The following is a 20,070-nucleotide window of genomic DNA, read 5'->3' as shown; positions in this document are numbered from 1 at the left end:
AGCGCAGGAAAAGAACATCTACTGCAGAAGTCAAAGCGGAAAATGATATAAATATGTCGCTATTTCTCCCGAAAGACGAAATATCGATTGCGATAGCAAGTTATTAGACAGCTATACGAAGTAAGGATAGCAGTATTGTCGCCCGTACAGACTTGTAAACATTCGCTTACTAACAGGTTAACAAGCGTGTTGTTGTTACGCTGTCACAGGCAAATAGGAAAACATGTCACTGGGTAACCGCGGGCACTCGCTGTCGAAACGCTGGCGTGACGAACGGCGACAGGCGCAGCGAGCGAATTGCCCTTCCTGCTGCCTCTCGCTTGAACGCGAAACGAGCGGCGAGAACGCTGAGCACGCGAAGCCGTCGGCCCTCAGCGCGCCTTCATACGAGAACATCCGGGCAAGTTGCGAGAACAAACCGAGATTTTCCATGCAACTAATCAAAACTTAAAACAAAAAAAAATGTAGTCACCGGTCCGCAGTCCTTTATAACAGGACATAATTACATACGCTAGTTACTGTCCAAACAAGTTGCAAGAAATAGTTCTTCCGCGTTGTTCCTAATGCTTTTTCACAATATCACTCAAGCTGTAACTTCTATTAGCCCCGAGAAAGAGGAATTGCGCCCTCTCGCGAGTGACGTCACGGCCAGGACGCCGCTCGCTCCGGCTCGCTCGGCTGCCGCGCGCGCTCGTTCCCTTCGAGTATGCTTGGGGTATAGGTGGCTCGAGCCGTACGTATTGAAGAATAAGTCGGCTTCTTTCAGCTGCCATACCTTAACCACAGTTTCTTCTTCAAAAGCGTGTGAGTCGAGAAACTTTGCGGCTTGGATATCGCAAGCTAAGAGCGTTAAAGGGGTCTACTAGTTTTTGCAATGCATATATGCGCCGTGTCTATCGGTAAATTTTTACTAAAAAAAGAATATCTGCAAATTCAACGCGCGAAGTTGTGTATGATGCTTCGCTAAACACTTAACATTCCTTTAGTATTTAGCTATGAGAGGTATTGCATTTTACGTGGAAGAAAAATTTGGTAAGTGGCGTCAACATGTTATCCGATGTTAGAAAGACACTGCCCAGCGAAGCTGTCATCATGATTCCTATTACTCTGGTGTGTTCTATTCAAATGTGGTCATTCATTAATGCGTAAAATATAGTTAGGCGCGCATTTCTTATGAAAATGTTTGCTGCTACTTTCATGCCCCTCTGAAACAGGCCTCCAAAAAACGAATTGCTCATGGCTGCTAACACGACGGCGCGTCACGTAGAGCATTTACATAGTTAATTCACAAACACCATAGTAGCAATCACCTGAGAGAAAAGTTTCGTTGTTTAGATCGAGAGCCACTCAATTGAAAGTGATGAAATGTATCATAGTGGCCCTCAGTAGCCTTTATCGACAATATGGCACACCCCTGATCACGTAACGGTAGCAATCGACTGTCCGTATGGCGAGGCACGCTATGTTCGCGAAACCCATCAGTTCACTCCAACTTCGAATTAAAACCATAAAGCATTTTTTTACAGCGCCAACTGAAATGGCTAAAGTGTTCTCGAGCTACTACTACGCAGCTTAGATTGCCTACAAAAGGAAAATTCAAGCACCTTTTGTCTCACCACCCCCGCAGGGGCGTTTGCGCAAGCAGGCGTTTGGTGTGTTGCGACACCACGTACCCGAGCACACGAGGGTTGGACCCTCCCGCGTGTAGCCGTGCGCGGCTTAGCCGTGTCTGGGGAAAGGGGGATCCTGAGGGTTGAGCTGATGCTGGGTGTTTGGACCTTTAAGGCCCCCCGGCGCAGGCAACACACCCCTTTGGCCTCTGCTTCACATAGACGGCACCCCCGGACTGACCCACCCGGGGGAAATCGGTAGTTGCCTTTTCCTGTCTCTCTCTCCCTACAACCTTCGTCTTTTCCTTACTTTCCACCTTTCCTGTCTCCTTCTCATTTCTTTATTACTTCCGACCTTCCTGGCAGCAAGGGTTAACCTCGTGTGAGTAGCCAACCTTGGTTATATCATATTAGGTTATAGAGGCAACGTACAGCTGGCGTTTGCAGGCCTGTTTTTCAGGCCCTGCAGCGTCCCCTTCTTGGACTCCATGGTGGGTGGCTAGCGTTGCTGCCGAAATTTCACATATATTTATGGATAGCTCCTTTCCTCCATTCCCTGATCGCCCTCAGAAAAGAGGGCGCACCGATGAAGTTTTTCAGTTTTTCGGACGCCAAGTCCACAACTTTCCACGTTTCCATGTAGTTCACTCGGAAACACCAGGCAAACCAGTACGCACCATTTCACCTTTCATTGTATCAAAGACCCTGATTGATGTTTTTGGAGCCGGTTATAAGGCGACCAGGATGGCAAGCGGTGATCTCCTCCTGGAGCTCCGCGATAAGAAGCAATACGAGAAACTGCCTAAGCTAGTGTCATTTGGGGATAACCAACTAACAGTAACCCCGCACCGTACTATGAACACCACCCGCGGCGTTGTGTCGGACGATGACATGCTAGAGCTCACTGAAGCTGAACTCTTGGAGGGCTTCAGTGAACAGAACGTCATAAATGTTAAGCGAATTAAGATCAGGCGAGACGGTAAAGAGATCAATACGAAACACCTGATACTCACTTTCGGTTCTAGTGTCCTCCCCGAGTCCATCGAGGCCGGTTATATCAAACTTCGTGTTAGGCCATACGTGCCCAATCCTCTCAGATGCTTTAAGTGCCAAAGGTTCGGCCACAGTTCACAGAACTGTCGAGGCCGGCTGACATGTGCCAAGTGTAGTGACACCGAACATTCCTCCGAAACATGCCAGAAGACTCCACATTGTGTCAACTGTGATGGCGAGCACGCCGCTTACTCGCGCGCCTGTTCGTCCTGGAAAAGAGAAAAAGAGATTGTGACAATCAAAGTCAAAGAAAATATATCTTTCAAGGAGGCACGTAGGCGGGTGTCATACCTGTCTAAGAGCAGCTTTGCCGATGTGGCGCGTAAGGGGGCAGCGTCACAACGGCCTCCGGCGGCTGTCCGACCCACAGGCAGTGAGTCGGCAGTTACGCCATCTGCCCCCGCGGCGGTTGCAGCTAGCGCTGCTCCGTCAACCGAGGAGAAGGGACCATCCACCTCAAAGGTGGGTGCAGCCGAGGCTGCCCCAACCTCCGAGGCCCCTTCCAGCGCTGGCAACGGCCAGCGCAGCCCAATCCCTCAGGGAGCCTCATCGACCTCCGGGCTGGTGGGCGCATGGGTCTTGCCCTCCAAGGCGGGACTCCCTCTGAAAACCTCTCGCTCGCAAGAGCGCTTGTCCGGCGCCTCACACGAGGCAATGGACACTACGCATGTTCCCAAGGCGCAGCAAACGCCTAAGGAGCGTCGAGAATCGCTCGAACGCTTCAGAAAGAACAAAACACCTATTACAGGGCCTCGAAAGGGCTCTGTTATATAAGGCATCCACTCTGTCTCCGTAAACACAGCACCAATTCACCTTAAACATGGATACACAAATCATCCAATGGAACATCAGAGGTCTCCTTAGAAACCTTGATGATTTGCAAGAACTCATCCACAAACATAATCCAAAAGTGCTGTGTTTACAGGAAACACGCTTAAAATCTAAACACACAAACTTTCTCCGTACGTATCTTACGTTTCGCAAAGATCGCGACGATGCCGTCGCATCATCGGGTGGTGTTGCGATTCTTACTCATAGAAGTATTGCATGTCAACCTTTACAGCTACAAACGCCCCTTGAAGCAGTGGCGGTTCGAGTTGTCCTACTAAACAAACTCATCACTATTTGCTCCCTTTACATACCCCCGCATTACCAACTGAACAAACACGAATTTCACTCCTTGATCGATCAATTGCCAGAACCTCATGCTGTTCTTGGCGATTTCAATGCGCACAACTCCCTGTGGGGCGACTCTCGTATAGATGCGCGAGGTCGCCTTGTCGAACAGTTCCTTTTCTCTTCTGGAGCGTGCCTTCTCAATAAGAAAGAGCCCACATATTACTCTCTTGCAAACCGTTCGTTTTCGTCAATAGATCTTAGTATAGTCTCCCCGTCTGTACTCCCTGAACTGGAATGGGAAGTTACCGACAACCCTTACGGTAGCGACCACTTCCCTATACTGCTAAGATCATATAAAGAAAACGAATATCCACCATACGCTCCTAGGTGGAAGATTGAGACAGCTGATTGGGAGAAATTTCGATCTCTAACTAGTATCTCATGGGCTGACCTGTCTTCGTTAGGAATTGACGCTGCAGTCGAGTTTTTTACAGCATTCATAATAGATGTCGCATATACATGCATATCAGAAGTAAAAGGCTTGGCCTGCAAACGGCGTGTCCCATGGTGGAACGACGATTGTAGGATCGCTCGTAAAAAACAGAACAGGGCGTGGGGTTTGCTACGCGCTTCTCCCACTGCAGAAAATCTAGTCAACTTTAAAAAAGTAAAATCCGAAGGCAGGCGAACCCGCCGACAGGCCAGACGAGAAAGTTGGCAGAAGTATCTATCAAGTATTAACTCGTTCAGAGATGAGGCGAAAGCCTGGAACAGGGTCAATAGGATAAGAGGGCGACAAGCACATGCACTCCCTTTGGTAAACACACAAGGCGATACCCTACAAGATCAGGCGGACTCACTTGGGGAGCACTTTGAGAGCGTGTCAAGTGCCAACCATTACTCGCAATCCTTTCTGAAATATAAACAAATAGAAGAATGTAAGCCACTTATGAGAAAATGTCAACAGAATGAACCATACAATTGTCCTTTTAGCATTGCCGAGTTGAGAGCTGCCTTGAGCGCATGCAAGAGCTCTGCCCCGGGATCTGACAGAATCATGTATGAAATGATCAAACACTTACATAAAGACACCCAACTTACACTACTCACACTTTTCAACACCATCTGGGATGCAGGGAACCTTCCAACCGCGTGGAAGGAAGCCATTGTAGTCCCTGTTTTGAAACAAGGCAAAGACCCTTCCTCAGTGGCAAGTTACCGCCCGATAGCCCTCACAAGTTGCCTTTGTAAGGTGTTCGAAAAAATGATAAATCGGCGACTCATCTTTTTCCTTGAACAGAGCAAAACTCTTCATCCTTATCAGTGCGGCTTCCGAGAAGGACGCTCCACAAGTGACCACCTTGTACGTGTAGAAGCAAATATCCGGGACGCATTTGTACACAAACAATTCTTCTTATCCATATTCCTCGATATGGAAAAGGCGTACGATACGACGTGGCGTTACGGAATCTTAAGAGACTTGTCAGAAATGGGCATCCACGGTAATATGTTTAATATAATAAAAAGCTATCTGTCAAATCGTACCTTCCGGGTAAAAGTCGGCAATGCACTCTCATGTCCTTTTACGCAAGAAACGGGTGTACCCCAAGGAGGCGTGCTCAGCTGCACGCTATTTATCGTGAAAATGAATACGCTTCGTGCTTCACTACCACCCGCCATCTTTTACTCTGTCTACGTGGACGACATTCAAATAGCTTTCAAATCTTGTAACCTCGCAGTGTGCGAGAGACAGGTACAGCATGGCCTGAACAAAGTGTCAATGTGGGCAGACAAGAATGGGTTTAAGATCAATCCGAACAAAAGCTCTTGTGTTCTTTTTACAAGAAAGAGAGGACTTATCCCAGATCCTTGCATAGAACTGCGTGGACAACAGATACCTGTAAACAAAGAACACAAATTTCTAGGTGTCATACTTGACTACAGACTCACCTTCGTCCCCCACATTAAACATCTCAAAGAAAAGTGTCTAAAAACAATGAACATAATCAAACTTCTATCCCAGACTACGTGGGGTAGTGACAGGAAGTGCTTAATGAATCTCTATAAAAGCCTCATTCGATCACGACTAGACTATGGCGCCGTGATTTACCACTCTGCCGCCCCAAGCGCACTAAGGATGCTAGACCCGGTCCACCATCTAGGAATCCGACTGGCCACTGGCGCTTTCAGAACGAGCCCCATACAAAGTCTATATGTAGAATCAAATGAGTGGTCACTTCATCTGCAGAGAACATACATCAGCCATACATATTTTCTGAAAGTACACTCAAACCCCCAACATCCCTGTTATAATACCATTAATGACATGACATGTGCTACACTCTTTCGCAATCGTCCCTCCGTAAGACAGCCTTTCTCGCTGCGTGTGAGGGAGCTTAGCGAAGAAATGCACGCTCCACTCCTCGAGCTCCCCCTAATGCATCCAGCCAAGCTGCTACCTCCTTGGGAGTGGCAGCTCATACAATGTGATATATCGTTCGTGGAAGTCACAAAGCATGCTCCAGAGATTGAAATCAAAATGTATTTCCGGGAACTCCAGCACAAATACTCCTGCACGGAGTTCTACACAGACGCATCAAAGTCACGCGACGGGGTATCCTATGCAGCCGTCGGTCCATCCTTCTCGGAATCCGACGTACTGCACCCGGAAACTAGTATCTTTACGGCTGAGGCCTACGCACTGCTGTCGGCCGTAAAGCATATAAATAAATCACAACTCCAGAAATCAATTATATATACGGACTCCCTCAGTGTTGTGAAGGCCTTGATGTCTTTCTGTTCTCACAAAAATCCAGTATTTAATGAGCTCTACTCCGCACTGTGCAAAGCATATGTATCTAACCAACATGTGATCATATGCTGGGTGCCTGGACATAGGGGCATCGAGGGAAACGTTCTAGCCGACCAGATGGCCACATCAATCTCATTGCATGCAGTTAATCCTACTGCTTCGGTCCCTGTCACAGACCTCAAGCCTTTCTTAAGAAGGAAACTACGAAGCCACTGGCAACGCATGTGGGACGAAGAAATCAATAATAAACTGCATGTAATAAAGCCACAATTAGGTTTCTGGCCTCTTGTAACAAAATGCCGCCGGACAGATGTGCTATTCTGCCGCCTAAGAATAGGACACACTTTTGGCACACATAACTTTTTACTCACGGGAAACGAGCCTCCAACCTGTGGTAGATGCGGGGAGGGGCTGACCGTCCTCCACGTCCTACTGGAGTGTCGGGAAGCCGAACCCGAAAGAAAAAAAACATTTTCTCTTAGCATACAGGCACCACATCCCCCTTCATCCTGTTATGTTACTTGGTCCAGAACCACTCTTTGACACCAACGCCGTCTTAGGTTTTTTGAAAGATGTTGTGTTGCATGTTATTAGCCCCACACGTTCGTAGCGCTTCCTCTCTTCTGAGGATGTCGCTGCGATAATTATTTTGAATAAGCACATGCCTCTAGGCCCTTGTGGTTCAAGGGCTCTGGCGAGGCTGTAGTGCTGTAAGCAATTTAACGTCTCGCATATTTTAAACAATGCATCATTCTTTTACGATGGATTTTAATCTTCACAGTCTTCGTCTTTAATCATCGCCATAATTTTATAGCACGTAGATTTTACGCACTTTACAGCGACTATTTTTTCGGCCACTTTACAGCCAAGTCACATCTTCCATAATACATCGTTAACACTACCATTTGTCATGGCGCTCTTTGGCCAAACCTGGCCCTTGCGCCATAAAACACTACACATCATCTTTGTCTCACCATGTCTCGATCCAGCGTTATTTAATTATACAAACGGATAACTATTCCCTTCGTCGGTACATAAAAGAGAACCTTGCAGGTTAATTTAAGTTTGCTCCAATCCAATCGCAAACATTCATAAAGAAAGCACCACAAGCCTTGCATATACTTTCACTTGATTTCTGACCCTCCACAGGGGGAATTTCGATATCTTCAATATATCCCATACTTCTAGTCATTGACGCTTCGGCTGCTTTCTGGCTGCAGCTATGCGGTCCAGCAGGCATACTTCACTAAAAAAATTGGGCCGAGCAGCCTGTGTCAGTTTGCCAAACAGATTCGTCATGTATATTCCTCAAGCAACAAGCACCAGTAAATTTCTCAAGTGAGTTTGATTTGATTTGATTTATTAATTTCCATTTACACACACACATGTACAGAGGAGTGGTAAATGGAGGTGGATGAGGGAAAAAAGCCGCACAGACGCGGCTTGAGGTAACCTCACCCTCTTAGGTACAATATGGCTGCATGGGGTAACACATCAAGCGCCATATAAATTGCATTTATATAGTGGCCATAAAACATTGCAGTTATACAATATATGAAAGCACAGTGAAATATTTCCACGATAACAATGCAAAACACACTGCGGCATTGAAATAAATAAATGATATACACTTGGTAACATAGACAAAAAAAGAGGAACATAACATGCATTATTAATCATTAACAAACGCGCTCTAAAGAGGTGAGTTGAACGTGTAGCACGGAAAAGGTAATATATATTGGTACATTCCTATTTGTACTCTGTAAATAGCTGTAAGCCTTCATTAACCTTACTTCAAATTTCCGCCGCTTAAAAAAAATAAACACGTGAAGAACCGCCTAATGTTGACAAGCAGTTAAAGAAGCAAGTGAGGCGTGTAGAATCTAAGCCAGTATTAGTTAAGTCACCGTGCTACTGCCGAGCGTTTCTGTGAGGAAATGCAAAAATTCGATATTATACCATGAACTACTCGTCGTGAGCAAACCTGTTTTAGCGGAATAAAATCAACGTAACTGCTGTAGAAGTCATATATAGCCAGCTTTGTGACATACTTGTTGCACCGCGGCAGGTATGGTATCATAACTGGATTCCTATAGGTTATGCTTTTGCGATTGTCGATCCGCGTATGAAAAACCCGCAATGGGCTGGTCTGCGTTGCTTCGGCTGGCACTGTAGCGTTGCCTTCGAGAGCTGCATTGTTGTCTAAGAAATTAGCTCTTTGAATAAATGTTCGCAAAGGAAGACGTCGTAAAAATATATTTGAGACGACCACCATAAGTATACAAGGAGAGAGAACCAGGGCGAACAAACGAAAACACCGCAGAAAGCGCCCGGAAAACGCCCGGAAAACGCCCGAACTGTAGCAGACGACAGGCGCGAGTCCGTGCCCTGACGTCACGCGAGCGGCGCTTGCAGCGCCGCTCGTGTTCGTTCTCGGGGCTAATTGCGTTGAAGTTGGTCATTTCTGATAGGGACGTTCAAGAGGCCAGATACAGGGCACTATGCACTTCCTTGTCATTTTTTTGGCGCTGAGCGCTAAATGCCAGCGGCCCGTGATCCACACCCAACGTTACTATGATCCTCCGCGGTGCGGGTTTTGCGTGACCTCGAGAGATGGCGCCACGCTGCTTGGCGCCTCCTTAAAGCGCTTCTACACGCCGCGGTGGCTTAGCCTTGCACTGCTAAGCACGAGGTCGTGGGATCAAATGCCGGCCGCGGTGACCGCATTTTGATGGAGGCGGAATACAAAAACGTCGGTGTCCCGTGCCTTGGGGGCACATTAAAGATCTCCTGGTGGTCAAGATGAATCCGGAGTCCTCCACTACGGCGTGCCGCATAACGAAATCGTGATTTTGGCACGTAAAACTACAGAAATCAATTCATTGTTATTTTAGCTGGGTAGTGCACTCTGGGCTTTCGCCGCCAGTGGTGCGGCGTTCAGCCGGTTTGCTTCTTCTAGCTGGCGGGCGCCCATATGGACCAGTGCACAGTATGGCCGATGGTCATTAAGGGTTACGGACTGGATTCCAAGGGAAGGGAAGCGTAGCAGAGGGCGGCAGAAAGTTAGGTGGGCGGATGAGATTAAGAAGTTTGCAGGGACGACATGGCCACAATTAGTACATGACCGGGCTTGTTGGAGAAGTATGGGAGAGGCCTTTGCCCTGCAGTGGGTGTAACCAGGCTGATGATGATGATAATGATGGTGACAGTGGGCTTCTTCGATTTTCCACTTCTGGCTACCCGCGGGCTGCCAGAGCCAGCCAGAGCGTCTTCGTTTTTCTCGGGTTGCTCCGCCCACCGCGCTACGCACTTCCGCCGGGCGTTCGTTTTGCTCGCGCTGGACGGTTCTGGCTACCCGCGGGCTGCCAGAACCTGCCAGGACGATTTTGGTCTGGCTGCTCTCTGGAAGTTCTCTGGCTAGCAGACGACTAAAAGAGGCGATGGGCGCTCGCCGCCATCTTTACAGGGACTTCACGGATTTCAACGCGGGCGCTTGAGGACTTAAATTTATCTCGCTCAGCCAACTGTATACGGTCATCTTCGGATTTCCTTACTTCTAGCGTTATCTTTTTAGGTGCTAACGCTCCGTTCCGCATCGCGAAGTGGTGTGATACGAGCCTTGGTGAACCGTTTGAAGCTTTTGTGTGTGTGTGTCCCCTGATTGCTTCTTCGCGGCGGTGAACAGCGCGCCGCGCTCTCATGCGTGCATGTTATCTGCATCGTGTTCCACGCAAGTTCCAGACGCTCATTCACACATTGCGGTACATCTTGGTTTCGTCTTTCTCTGGTGGCGTTCCTTTTCACATAATTCGCGTATGTATATCTCTCCTTTCTCTGTAGTTAGCGAAGGCTTTGCAGTTCGCCCGTGTTCGCTCCGTCTCTCTGTCGTATGCTTAGGTGGCAGCTCGAAACCGATGTGTGTTCGAACTGCAGGCCGTTGATCTAAGAATACACTGATTGCACTCGGTACATTTAGACACACGTACATTGGCTTATTGCTCTCATGATTGCGACCAATGTTTTTAGTGTGAAACGTTTCGCTGGTCACAGGCGACGTGCATTTTCACGCGCCAGCCGCGTCGAGCTCCTTAAATGAGAAGCACCATCAGCCACAACAAACTTTCTGAAATCGAAGCCTAAGCAGGTCGGCGCGAAATTTTATGCGTATGAGACGTACCCGATAACCTGCTTTCTCATCTCTTGTGATGATACAGCGCCAACTCATCAATGTCGCCGGTGGGCGACGTGATCGCTGCGAACAGGGATCTTCCAGCTATCGCTTTCGAGTATACAATCACGATTTCGCGTCTTGTCATCTGCCGCGTCGGAGACCACCTGTTGCGCTGCGCAAGGCGAGCTTGGCCCAGTACGCGTCCTGCGACGAGTCGCGCGAAATCGCGCGAAAGCGATCGTATTCCTGAATGCAACTATACATTTTCAAGGTGGCAACGCATAAATGGGCCGACTACGCCGAGCGCGCGTCGGCCTCGACGGGCGCTGCCATGCTGGTAGCATGTTTACATTTGGCCAGCTGTACCGGCGTTCGATTTTGCAAACTTCGGGCAGGTTCGGGTTGTCTTGGGATCCCAGCCCACGTGACTTCCTGTCAGAACCGGAACTAGCTGGCTGCCGTCTGGCTACCAGCGGGCTGCCAGAACTGCGAAAATCGAAGAGGCCCAGTATGGCGGGGTGCGGTGTGGTGTGGTGGGGTGTGCCGTTGTGAGCATCCACTACATCTGTTCTAAGATTGTGTCTAATATCATCTCTAACCAATCTGCTTTGCTGGTTGTCATTTCATGCTTACATCCACTCTCAATTCGGGAGAGCCAACAATTTTTTTCTAATGACATACTGTGATGCGAGAAGTAATACTTCGTATACGAAGTATTACTGTAACTGAAGTTCTGTAACAGTATACTCAAAGAGGCCAACAAACATTGACGCCAAGGACAACATAGGGGAAATTACTTGTGCTTATTAAAAAAAAGAATGAACAAAGAATTTCATTAGTTTGTCATTTCTTTAGTTCATTTATTAAGCACAAGTAATTTCCCCTATGTTGTCTTTGGTGTCAATGTTTGTTGGCCTCTTGTGATATGACTAATAAGAAATCAGGCACCTCGGTTAACCCCCTTTCTTCTCGTTTGTAACAGTATACTGTTACGGTACTGTTATAGCCCATATACACGCAGGAAGAAAACCAGGAAGATGCAGGACAGTGTGTTAACTTTCAACTTTGGTTAGTAGAGGTTAAAGTGCTGTAGTTTCAGCTGGTTAGTCGTTACGATTCAGTTAAGAGAAATGCCGCTATAGCAGAGTCAGTCGTGGTCCTGGCATGCTCGACTTATTCTTCATTCTCCCCGCTGTCGACGTTTCTGTGCAATCATCTGCTGTACTTATTTCGATCGGCATAAGCCAATCCCTCGCCTTTGTGCTCTGCCCTCCCCCTTTCGCGACAACATACCGCTGCTATTGTGCTAACCACAGACAAGGCTCTATTCCTTATTTCGAGGTTTCTTCCAGTGACTTATCGCTTTCATTTGCCCATAAGGATCTCTGCAAAATCTGTACGCTTCCTTCTTCCCCGCAACATGCACCATCACTCATATTGTTACTATGCTCAATGCCTGGCTAGGTTACTACGTGCAAGTGGCGAGGCATCAGTTTTGACGTTGGTCACCGCCAACTGCCAGCTGCCTCCTCTGCATGAAGCGCGAAGCCAATGCAGTGTGTGGCGGCATTGAAGAGGAGCGCAAAGGCAGACCCGCCGTGGTTGCTCAATGGCTATGGTGTGGGGCTGCTGAGCACGAGGTCGCGGGACCGAACCCCGGCCCCGGCGGCCGCATTTCGATGGGGGCGAAATGCGAAAACACCCGTGTGCTTAGATTTAGGTGCACGTTAAGGAACCCCAGGTGGTAGAATTTCCGGAGTCCTCCACTATGGCGTGCCTCATAATCAGAAAGTGGTTTTGGCACGTAAAACCTCATAAGTTAATTTAGGGCAAAGGCAGAGCCAGTTCTTCCACATGACGCCTGGGACCGCTGGTGTCACTGCTAGCGGTCGCGTAATCATGCGGCAATTGTCATATTTCGCGCGTTTTTTTTTATAATGTAGAAAAAGTAATTACGCGAGACAGAGCACACTGAAAATAAGTGAATCGGTTGTTTTAAAACACAATTGCAACTTTTATATCAAAATTCGCGCTTTCAATTCAGTAATTAAAAAAATGTTAATTAACGATAGTTCAATTGCGAAAAGAAGTCCTTCTTGTGCGGCACGTCACTGCTGACAGAATATCGTTGGTTTCGTCTTTGCGTATTCCATATTTTATTTTTATGAGCTTGACTAACGTTAGTTTGAACCCGATGTATAGTGTCTGCGCTTCTTTCTACGAAAAGAGAAAAGAAAAAACAATATTTTATCCGTTATTTTTAGCATTAGCTGTTCTAAGCAATCTCCGCTCGTTTTCATATTGGTCTGCTTCCAACCGAATTTTCCTCAACCTCGTTGATGCTGTATACATTCGTCGCTTCGGAAGAAACACTTTGTACTGTTTCTTACTTGGATTATATCGTTATCTGTGTAGAGACGCGCACACGAGATACTAGTCGTTGGTATATATCAGAGTGTCTTACAAAAATTTCTAGAGGGAACTATGGCAACCGTTTATGACGGATGCTCAAAACATGCGGTCCAGCCAGCCCAGAAACAAGGCTATGGTACACGGGTCTCTTAACTTTCCGGCCAGAGAGCCGGAAAGAACTGGTGGCATCTAGTGGTGGCGTCGAGGACCGGAGAATCAAGAACTAAGTAAAAATTTGTGAAAATAAATTAGTAAACATAAGTGACGGTACTAACGTGAACTAAATTATTTATTAAAATTAATCGTGGTATTTTATTTGATTTGAATTAGTTCTGCGTCCTCATTCCGGCATAAGGTCCAGAAAAGAAGCGAAGTATGTTTGCATCGGAATTTTGCTCTGACCGCCAAGTCTTCGTGGCGAGCACGTGGTCACGTGGGGCTTTTGATTCGCCGGTTCTGCCTCGGACGAGGTGGCGTGATGGCGTAGCTGCGGTGAAATTGCGCAAAGTTTGCGCAAATTGCGCAAACTGCGCACATTGCGCAAAGAAGGGAAATTGCGCAATGTTTTGTGGAAAAGCCCCGCTGTCAGGCGGAGGCGTTGCAGGGTCAAACGGCTCACCTGCGGCGTCAAAGGACTGCCGACCGAAGTCGGAAGGACTGCCACTGCCGACGGGTCGGTCGGTCTTTCGTCCTCCGTGGGACAGATCTGGTCCGCGGGCCCTATTTAGAGATGCCTGCTGTGGTAGATGAAATTACCTGAACTTTCTCCTTACCCGAACGGCTCTGCCAATCTGTAAACTGATCGTCTTCAGCAAAATATTGCGTCATAATTCTGTTACCTTTTATTCGAAGTAAACTTGACTACGCCTCAGCTATTTGGAGCCCGCACCAAGCTTACTTAATTAATATGTTAGAATCAATACAAAATCGTGCCGCTAGATTCATCACTTCCAGATACAGCCGTGAAGAAAGTGCCAGTGCGATTAAATCATCTCTAGGACTCGAACCATTGGTGTTGCGTCGGAAAATTGCGAAACTGTGCCTTTTCCAGCGACTTTATTATAACTTCCCCGAACTGCATGGAAGGCTTCTAATCCCACCAACCCGTACATCTCGTCGCCTTTTTAACTCTTGCAGCATCCAGCGCTTGCATGGTTCAACAGCTTCCTTTAATCAATCGTTTTTGCCTAGCGCCATTATAGAGTGGAACAATTTACCAGATAGAGTTGTCAATGAGCGCAACCCCATTATCTTCAAGCAGCTGCTTACTGATCACCTTAAACCCTAACCTTACAATGACCGTACTGTGCCTTCATTCTTTTGCGATTGCCGTCTCACATTGTGACTGTTCTGCTGATTTGCTTTTGCATTCTATTCAGTGTGCCTCTTGTTGTTGTTGTTTTTTTTTATTTTTTTATTTTTAATGCGAATCCACAGGCTGAGTCTTGTAAGAAATTGTAACCATATCTTTGTTTCTATCCTTATCTTCTGTAACCCCCCCTTATGTAATACCCTGACAGGGGTCCTTAAGGAAAAATAAATGATGATAAATGATGATGATGATGATAATTGCAGCAACCAGCATCGATTGTGTGTGTGCACAGATAGCTCTTGCATTCTTGTCTATAGAAAAGTATGATTTCATGAAAGAGTTTAGAAACATTAAGCGTAATAAATACTGCCACGAGAACTTACCCGGAAGTGGCAAACTCATGTGCTGCCTACCATTATTACCCCAGTAGCCGAATAATCGCCGTACCAGAGTTTCTTCTTGCACGTTATTTTTGCAGAAAACTGTCGTATTCAGGAGTGGAGGCCCACTATAGTGACCATGACGAGGTCAGTGCTTTCTAAGACGAGATCAGTATGAGAGGTTATGGCCTTCCCGGTTGAAAGTGTGTGGTGGTCTTTCTCCGGCACGTAGATTTTTTTTTTTCGTACGAATAAATTACCTTTCTGTATCCATGAAAGTAAAAGAAATATCGCCCAGCAGTTCGCAACATGATGCTACAAAGGGTACCCAAACTGACATCTTCAGTGTACTTGGAGTTGTAGATTAATCCGGCCTCTTGCTGCAATCTGCTAGCCTGCTGGTTGACTGAGATTGTGGAGTTACCACCCCGGAGAGCGCGTTGGTCCCGGCTTTGGCTCCTTGGACCGGGAGAAGTTTTTCTTCAACTGCCAAACATTATTTCTAAGAAACCCGTTTTGCGGTTCCTTTGGAACAGCGTGTGCTATAGTCGGGCGGGTGACGACTTTCTTTTTAGTGAACGTTCCTCCACTTGTAGCGGATGAATGTTCATCTCTTGTATCGCGCAGGTGCACCGGCTCATCGACGTTCCTCAAACAGCGCTTCGGCACTGGCTACCGCATGCAGATCAACAAGCTGCCAACCAAGTGCAACGTACCGGCCGTCGTCGAGCTGCTGCGCAAGTACGCGCCGAAAGCGCGCGTGCAGAGCGACCGGGCCAACGAGGCGGTCTTCCTTCTGGGACAGATCATCACTACGAAGGTCATCATTGGCATGTTTAAGGTGCGGCGGCGACGCCATTTACCCAGCACTTCGGAACAACGAATAGGGTCACTGTGACTCCTTTCTTGGCGAATCCGTTTACCCAGTGCTTAAGAGCAACAAAAATGAGTCACGGTCACTCCTTTCTTGGCGAATGCGTTTACCCAGTGCTTAAAAGCAACGAAGAGAGTAAGGGCGACTCCTTTCTTGGCGAATTCATTTACCCAGTGCCTAAAATCAACAAAAGGTGCAACGGCGACTCCTTTTATAGCAAATGCGCTTACCCAGAGCGTACGTAAAAGCAACAAAGGGAGTAACTGCTACTCCTTTTGGGCGAATCCGTTTATCCAGTACTCAAAAAACAACGAAGGGAGCAACGGCGATTCTTTTATGACCAAACCCCTTACCCAGAACTTAAGGATTAGAAACACTTTCTGAACATAATGAGAAAGCGTTGCCGATCTGTAGACGAAGCTACAATGACCACGCGAGTATAGTGTTATTGCATTGCATGGAATTCGGGATTTACAATCTCATGTGAAAGACAATGATTGATCTTGCTTTCTCTTTCGCAATGTCCTCCTGCAGCGTCATCGCAAGCAGGCAAGCCCATCAACAGTTATTGGCTGATTTCGCGATCGCGATAACATTGTTAGAAATACTATAACTGTTAATTTTGAGTTTATAAAGATGTATTACACATGTCTGCGATCTGAAAAGGACCAAAGTAATCATTTTTCATCTCTGCGCTTCTGATCTACACACATCAGTAGCGCGTAGCCGCATCTGCTGAGCGTGGCCTGCGAGATGGCACCGGCGTGTTGCATAGCGTATACTCTCTTAAGCGAAATTACGCCCTTTGGGTCGTATCTTGCCACACAACAACAATAGTCATCTGTCTTGTCCGCATTTCCTTTCTTTAACGCTGCGAGCCCGGTACCTCCAAGTCACGAACGGCATGCACGTTACCAGCACGACAGAGCATTCTCTACAGGAGAGCGGCGAGCGCAGCGTTTTCAAGAAAGGAAACGCAAGAAATACAGATGATGATTATAGTTGTGCGGCAAGATACGACCCAAAGGGTGTACATTTGTTTAAGAGTGTAGATGCCTCGACCGCCACGGGGCGCGGAGGACGAGCCCGCTAGCCGTCGAGATGACGAGACAACCTCGCGCGCTGATTGGACCCTTTATTAGGGAGGGCATACTATGATTAGCTGCAAAAGTGTTGCAGATCCCCTTTAAAAACAAAGAAAGGAGTAAACTGCGACTCCTTTTTTAAGAAATTGGGATTCCTTCTAGCGGGAGTAACTATGCTCTTAACAAACCACGCCCTTCGGAGCTTATATTGTCAGCAAGCAGCGATCGTCATCTGTCTCGCATACGTTCTTTTAAAAAACACTGTGCGATCGCTAGTTTCCTGTCAAGAACGCTGTGTCGCGCTGCTACGCTAATGACGTTGGCGATCTGAAGGTACCGGGCATACAGCGTTCAAGAAAAGCTAGCAGAGTAGAAGGAGATTATTATTTGTTGACAAGAAAAGTTCCAAAGGGTGTCGTGTGCGTAGGTCTTAATAGAGACGCACATCTCTTTTATATAAAATGTGCTGTAGGCTGCGGCAGATGTGCAGCCCTAAAAAGAATACGGGAACAAGTTTCAAATGATCTGAGTGAAGACATTTGAAGGTCTTGCCTTCAATAGATCTTGCCTCGAAGGAGCAAGAAAAGGCCTACAGTGTATCTCTGGGTGGACTATTTTGGTACCGGAGGCGAGGACAACCCAGGTTAGGTTTGCGTCACAGCAAGTTTTTTTTTTATTTGCTGTGGACATAGTACGCGGATTCCGAGGACTAGACGAGGGGAACGCGTTGTCTGTCTACTCAACCAGTTTTCCGTGAAAGACGAGAAAAGTTGAACAACAAATAATCATCTGTACCTCCATGGCTTCCTGACCTAAAGTACTACTAGCATTTTAAGGGGACTCGTCGTCGAATGCAGGATATTGAAAAACGGACAAAGGAACTCGGCATCGAGTCGGTGGGCCTCACCGTGACCTCCCTCGAGGACGTCTTAATCCGCGTGGGAGAGGACCATCACGTGCACCGCCGGCAGCGAGCTACGCAGGCCACCGAAGATGACCCATCGCTCATGGAAGCCAGAGGTAAATGACAACAGCGACCACGTGTCAAAGGCTGAAGTAGACGCCGTAGGCGTGGTGCGCAGTGTTGCGGCCCATGCACCGGTGCAGCTGTACAGCAGAGAGACGGGAGACGCGCCGGAAATTGTTTGCCATGCGTGATCGAAATCGGTCCGAAAACATTCACTCGAATGCGACGTCTCGTAGCCCAGGCGCTCAAAAGATTCCGTCTCGAGCAACGGGAACTAGTTGTGTGTAGTACTAATCGAGATGTTTCCCCGTTATCTTTAGATTATTGATAAAATCGAATATTTGCATCAAGTTTTTTTATGCGTTTTGTCACATCTGTGGCACAGGCCTCGCAGCCTACCACTCTATCAAAGCGGACACGCAGAGACGCTTGCGGGTTGGGCACCTCCGGAAAGTAAAAACGTCGTTTTTTGATCATTCAACCATCACTTTTCAAGCGCTTTCTTTTATTGTTCGAAAGCCTTAATGCCTATGTGAAGTGAAAAAGGGAGGCTTGCAAAAAAATCAATATTAGACTCTGATATTTTACATGCCAAAACCACGACTTGATTATGAGGCACGCCGTGGTGGGAGACTCCGGGTTAATTTCGACCATCTCTTCGCCTAAGAAACACCAAGCACTAAAAGCTGATTAGAGAGCAGGCATTGCTGGTACATCCTGTGCCAGCAATATACGGCAGGATGGATGGATGGATACAACTTTCTTGTACGTCCGGCAAGGTTTAACGCGACCCGGGCTCAGGTTTCCCACGGAGGAACGTCAAAGCCCTGCCTCAACGCCACCTCACGGGGTTTCTTGACTGCCCACGTCTGGATTCCGAGGTCTCAGCTGAGCAGAGCGGCGGCCCACCTCGACGACAGGGTCTCCGGAGTAACTGCCATCCCTCCTATAACTACATTGCACTCCCACAGCATGTGTTTGAGTGTTGCTGGTCCTTCCTGGCACAATTTGCACGTTTCGTCCTGATACTTATCTGGGAAGATACGTTTGAGACGGAATGGATTAGGGAACGTGTTTGTATGGAGTTGTGCCCCGTTAGAATTTGCTATGTGAGGTAGAGAGATCATCTCTCCTATGTGTCCTTTCGGCCAATGCGCTGCTTCTTTCGTTTCCTCCACCCCCTCCCCTTGTTTTTGAACTGGCAGCCTCGATTCGCGCAACGCGAAACGTGTATACTGCTATATCACTCGTCTCTGCTCGGCGACAAACGCGCAGCTCCCGTGATGGAGAACATGGCCGACACGACGTCCTCGGAGGCGACCCTGCTGGCTCGCCTGCGGGCCGTGTTCACCAAGCGCGCCATCCACGTGTGGCGGGAGAAGCGGATGCCGCTCTTCAGCTGGCTGCTGCCGCCGGTGCTGCTGTGGCTGCTGTTCTTGCTCGAGTTCTGGGGCTTGCGGGGCAGCATGCGCGACGTGCAATATGTGGACGACACGCTTGGGTACACCTTCCCGGAGGTCGTCGTGTTCGCCGTGGTGAGTCGTCGTCGTCGTCGTGAATCTCCATGGACGGTGAACTTGCTGCTTTCGCGAAGCTCCTGTGCACGATGCACGTACCTGCCACGCCCCACGGGGAGAGCGAACTTGTAAATGTTCACTCAAAAGTTCAAAGTTCAAAAGTTCAAAGTAAAAGAAAGCACGCGTGATAATGGTCAGCATCGTGCTTTTTTTCTTTCAGCGCTTGTGTGCAGAGACGACGGGACGACGGCAGTGCATAATCTTTCGGGGCTCGTGCCTCTGTCGATCACGTTTCAAGGCAGACGCGTCGCCAGCTGATCGCGGAACAGACTGAGAAGCGCGAAACATTGTTTCCTGCAAAAATTACAAGGGTTAACACAACAAGGGAACGGAAGGAGTTTTATTAAACACACCAAAAATATAGGTTATAGCAAGAATTGCTGCATTTCTAAGGAAACACTTTGTTGAGTAAAGAAACTATAAGAAATTTTTTTTGAATGGATGGAAAACTTTATTAAGCAAGTGAGTTTGGACCGTATAAGGTCTCAGGGCCACCGCACAGCCCTCACATTACGCGCATGTGTCCAGGCCACGTAGGGCCATGGCACTGGCACCCCGGTTCACACAGCGAAGTTGCGCGTCCGGGTCCTGCGACGCAAGGAGGGCCTCCCATTCCTCCCATGTACCGATGGCGGGCTGTCCCTGCGGGGGAGGATCGGCAGGGCAGCCGAAGAGGATGTGGTCAAGGGTGGCGTGCG

The 20,070-nt window shown here is 47.9% G+C and overlaps 1 protein-coding gene across 4 annotated transcripts in view; it reads left to right on the top strand.

The window, feature by feature from the left end:
* The window catches only part of LOC135919464 (phospholipid-transporting ATPase ABCA3-like), a 113,181-nt gene that overhangs the window by 37,026 nt on the left and 56,085 nt on the right, over positions 1-20,070 (top strand). For all 4 annotated transcript variants that reach the window (XM_065453297.2, XM_065453296.2, XM_065453295.2 and 1 more), the window contains 3 exons: positions 15,497-15,710; positions 17,686-17,848; positions 19,071-19,330. In XM_065453297.2, the coding sequence (XP_065309369.2) occupies positions 15,497-15,710; positions 17,686-17,848; positions 19,071-19,330 (637 nt within the window). The remainder of the gene's footprint in view (positions 1-15,496; positions 15,711-17,685; positions 17,849-19,070; positions 19,331-20,070) is intronic.

Source organism: Dermacentor albipictus, chromosome 3 (assembly GCF_038994185.2).
Source record: "Dermacentor albipictus isolate Rhodes 1998 colony chromosome 3, USDA_Dalb.pri_finalv2, whole genome shotgun sequence".
Taxonomy (NCBI): Eukaryota; Metazoa; Arthropoda; class Arachnida; order Ixodida; family Ixodidae; genus Dermacentor; species Dermacentor albipictus.
This window is presented reverse-complemented; position numbering and strand designations above follow the sequence as displayed.